The sequence below is a fragment of the Montipora foliosa genome, chromosome 9 (genome assembly GCF_036669935.1).
Source record: "Montipora foliosa isolate CH-2021 chromosome 9, ASM3666993v2, whole genome shotgun sequence".
In the NCBI taxonomy this organism is placed as follows: Eukaryota; Metazoa; Cnidaria; class Anthozoa; order Scleractinia; family Acroporidae; genus Montipora; species Montipora foliosa.
The window spans coordinates 18,123,859-18,128,858 of NC_090877.1; the positions used below are offsets into that span (position 1 = coordinate 18,123,859).

The window sequence follows — 5,000 nt, forward strand, 5'->3', positions numbered from 1 at the left end:
ACTTTGCCGATAGTTCTGTCTCAGATTGCGAATTACTATTCTACAAATTATAAAAAATGGGGGTCACCAAGTTCATGTTTGAGATATAAGCCAGTAAAGATGAAATATAGGGTGTTTTTGGAGTTTTCTGTCTACTTTTCTTTCATGTTGTCATTGTAACCCATTACATCACAATAAAGTCACTGCTTACGAGCCAGAAGGCCCATCATGCCGGCACTCAGGTTTCAGTAGCATGAAGCGACTAGGAGTATTTATACTCCCCACTGGATGGGATGCTAGTCCATCGCAGGGTTACCCCCAGCATTACACCGGTACCCATTTATAAATACACCTGGGTGGAGAGAGGCACCGTGAGAGTAAAATGTCTTGCCCAAGAACACAACACAATGTCCCCGGCCAGGCCCTGAACCCGGACCACTCGATCCTGTGTCGAGCACACTAACCATGAGGCCACCGTGCCTCCCACATAGTGGGCACATTAAATGTGTTAAGCAATAATTATTGGTGTTTCATATGGTACCATAACATTGCTCTTACGTGATACAGTGTAGTAGTTATAACCCTTCTAATAACAAGGTCTCATAAAGTGGTGAAACTGGTTCCAGCCACCTTTCAAGCAAGTCCAAATTTTTGACGAAGAAGCAGTGCAAAAACTTGTTTGCAAAAAATGTGAAAGGATTGATCTCAGTAATGAAAAACAAATAAAGTAAGGTGCAATTCAAAAGTTGAGCCTATTTTCTCAGTGTTTGGAAATTAAAACAAAGTACCTTATGCATATAATTGGGAGAAAGTGTAAATCCATAACTCAAGAACTTACATCAACTGTCAGGTCCAATAGTTGGCTCATTCTTCGCAATGTTATTCTGGTGTAGTATTTTGCCATGACTCTGATGTTCTGTTAAAAAAAACATCCATAACATTATTATTTAACGTCCTTCAATTTTGTCATCACCACTTGCAGCCAAATTCAGGGTTGCCTTAAATAAAAGCTACTTCACCTTTAAAGCACAGAGGCAGCTTGTTTCTCTTAATTAACAGATAAGTGCTTATCACTTTAAGAAACACTTTAGTGACAAAAATTCACTGGACTTGTCCTCAATATTATATTTTGTTGCTTTTAAATTTTTTTCCAGAAAACATGCTTTTTATCACCAGTAACTTTAAAAGATGGGAAAACAGTCAAAACTGGTAGTAAAGGAAGAGAAAAGGGCCTAATACTAGGATGATGTCACAAACTACTTTATATCCTTTTCAAAACATATCCAAATGCAAGCCTGACATCAAACATACAGTATGGGGAAATTGTTCTCAACCTTTGCTTCATATTTTGGATCATATTCATGATCGTCCACATTAGAAAGTAGCTCTTGTCTGTTTAAAAGTTCCTGGCTCCCTTAGATTGAATATCTCAACAAAAGATGTATACATGTATACTACTTAAGATGTTCCTTGTACTTAATGGGTTTGCTCCAAGCAAGGCAAACCTCATAATTACATGTATCTTTTAGGTCATCTGGATCAACAGAAATTTTAGTAATCAAATTGAATACAGTGGTGTATAATAGTACTATTAGAGTAAAAACTGAATTAGGATGTAATTCCCTTCAATAAACACGTAGGGGCCCTATCATTTGGAATTTTGTAAATAAGAAAGCCAGAACTACCAATACCAGTAAAGAAGCATTTAATTCTCAAAATACATTCTAAAATTTTCATTCAACCCTTTCACCCCTAAACCAGCCTAAACCGGCCATACTTAGTATTTTACTCTGTCTAATGCCAGAAGATTTTACTCGTCAGTTGGGAACCCCCAGGAGTCAATGGGTTAATAAGGAAGCTAGTTTGATTTCAAAGAAAAAGGGCGATTTTATTGATTACTAGTATATAAAGTTATAATTTCTTCTATTTTCCATAATTTATTTTAACACTTTACTTCTACACTACCAACATTTTCTCTTTAAGTTATCGCCATCTTCGCTCCGCTAACAAGGTGACAGCCTTAACAGAGTCGAAGCGTATATAGTATAATTATAAAGTTGTAATTTCTTCTATTTTCCATTATTTTTGTTTACAAAAAGCTATTAGCTTGTCTGTAAATTATGCATATATATTTCTATTTTATCTTAATTTTAAACTTAAATAATTTATTTTAACACTTTACTTCTACACTAACAACGTTTTGTCTTTAAGTTATCGCCATCTTCGCTCGGCTGACGAGGTGACAGCCTTATAGGTTAACAGAGTCGAAGTGTGAGAGTGTTGTGTATGCAGAAAAAAAATTAATGTCGAATGCTCCCGATAAAATGTAACACACTTGATAAGGTAAGGGAACCAAGGTCCTATGTCATGTGACTTCAAGAACCAATGAAGGAACGTGTTTTGATGTGTGATATCATTAGACAAACTGGCACGAAGCAACATTGTTCACATGGATATTTATGATCATAGGTGAAAACACTTTTTTTTTTCCATTTCTCTGACCAATGTGTTGTGTACAGTTGCTTTGAGTGTTCTCAAATATTTATTTTATTGAGTGAACAAGCTCAAGACTGAACCAGCGAACATGTTCTTATGTTTTTTGTTTTGTGACCATCGAGTTGTCAATTTTCAAATAAACAATCAATTTGAAATATAATTCATGGCTGTATCTTAAAAAATTAAAAATCCAAAAGGGAAACAACTTTCATGTGGCATGCAAGAGAGTTTGATTCCCCATGACATGTTTCACATTGAAAACGCTTTGGCGAATTTGCATACGGCATTGATTTTATACAACTTAATTATTTTATATTCATGTTAAAATTTCAGCCGTTCAAAAATTACAGCAGCATTTTCAATATTATTGCAAAACACCTTGACTTTTACATTGTTGTTTGAGATACAAAGTTGCTATTGTGTTATTGTTAACTTGGATAAGTTGAGTTGAAGTGCTTTGAAATAAAAAATTACAGCTACTATTGGGTTCCAAAAATAACACTCTGATAGAAATCTGCAAACTATGTATTATGTTGACTGTCTCATTGGCACTTAGTGATAGCTGCCACTAGTTATAATTATAGTACCCGGTAGGTCCACAATCACCGTTGACTGCCGATACAACTTTATTATTATATATTATAATTATTCATAGCTTTAACCCACTGTATCAAAGAAAGGATTGATTGATTGATTGACACTCCCTCCCTTGCAATTTCAAACACCCCCTCCCTTGCTTAGTCATTTTAAAGGAAAAGCTTGGCTCTTGAGAGCCTGCAAAACAGCAACTTTAAAAGAGAAAGTCAATAGGGTGAAAAAATAATAATAATTATTATATTGCCATAAACAAGTCCAGAAATTTATTGTACAAAAATAATAATTACTTAATAACCAGGAGTGAGGTCGTTACAGCAGTCTCAAACCGAGGCCTTGCCATACTGACAGAGCAATAGAAGGTCAATACAGCGAGGCAGAGGTTTGAGATCAAGCTTATTAAGTTGCTTATACCATTCTAAAGAAGAAAACACTAATTTGCATAACCCATAATTGGCCTGCAGGCATTACGGGAGAATAATGCCCTAGTGCTTCGCTGCTCTTAGCCAATCACAGCACACATTATATCGGCCAGAAACACTAGCCATATAATAAGATTTTTTCATGAAAGTCATAGGTATATATTAAAGAGACCGTGAATGTTGGGCTTGTTAGGGTTTACGCCTGTGACTACCCTGGTACAATAACATAGTGGTCTAATACCTCTACCACGTGATTTACCAAAGATGATCAGTACCCTCACTGTATTGCCAAGGTTACTTTATGTGGCATATAACTTGGGAACAATAAGATAATTGGAGTGGATTAATCTTGTGCTCATGATTCAGTGTTTCAAGTGAGAGGTGAGTCCAGGATCAAAACCTGACAAAGGTGGATACCTGACCCAACAAATCAGGAGAAAAACGTTTAAAAACTTAATGTATCATAGGGACCCACTGGTACTGCCTCTAGATCCCCTGAGGATCCCACACCTCTGAAATTGTATGGTTGACAAAAATCATTATTTACATGGAAAGGAGCGAGGATGGCACAGTCGGTTAGTGCGCGGCCTTGGTGCAAGACGTCCTGAGTTTGATTCACGGATCTCACGTCCTTGTTTCGACTTCTTTCCGTTCTGTGTAGCTTAAGTAGCTTTAAATACCCATACAACGGAGCTGTTGGCGAGGGGGGAGTAAAATGAGTGCACCTTCGACCTCAGGTTTGTCAGTTGAATTACTGTTACGAGTTATCGACGTTTAATTGTGGTTTCTTTACTTTGCTTTACTTTACTTTACTTACAGCACTGTCTGTACATGAAGTATTCACCAAAATGCTGATGTACAACAATAACTACGTTGTTAGTTATAGTTGCATCTCTCAGATACTGAAATGATTTAGCAAGGATGACAATGAAGGCTATGAGAACACTATTTTAGAACATTATTTTCGGCTATTAAGTCTTTCAGCAGCATAGGGTGTATCAACAACATTCACGAAAAACATTGGCATGAATGGTTTGGATGGAAATTTCCTCATGTTGTTGTCGGGATGAGCATGGCTAAAAAATGTAACAAAAACCCACTTGCAGGGTTTGCATCTAGCCTTTGTTTTTGTTCAATGAAGCTACATAATTTATATAGTTTTGTTGTCTTCTCGTCGACGTTGTTGTCTCCTTCCTTTTCCTAAGCTCCCTACTGTGAATGCTATGACTGCCTCATAGTAGCATTATTATTTTAATTTCAAGGTTGGCTTACCTACCTACCTTGCGAGCAGAGTCTCTTTCGATCTTTCTAGATATATCGGGAAGAGGAAAGAAGACTCTGCCGGTTGCCTTGACTTTCTTTGATTTGCTGTTCATCCAAAGAAATGGATGACTCAGTCCAGTCGACTTGTCAAACCTAATTTGTTTATTTTTGCACATGATCAATCCCTACGTGTCATCAACATTTTTTTTTAATTTAGAACAGCGTGGCAATTTCTAACTGTCTAAA

At 36.6% G+C, this 5,000-nt stretch overlaps 1 protein-coding gene across 1 annotated transcript in view; it reads right to left on the reverse strand.

The window, feature by feature from the left end:
* The window catches only part of LOC137970639 (26S proteasome non-ATPase regulatory subunit 12-like), a 21,366-nt gene that overhangs the window by 701 nt on the left and 15,665 nt on the right, over nt 1–5,000 (reverse strand). The window contains exon 11 of the mRNA XM_068817165.1: nt 818–895. Within this exon, the coding sequence (XP_068673266.1) occupies nt 818–895 (78 nt within the window). The remainder of the gene's footprint in view (nt 1–817; nt 896–5,000) is intronic.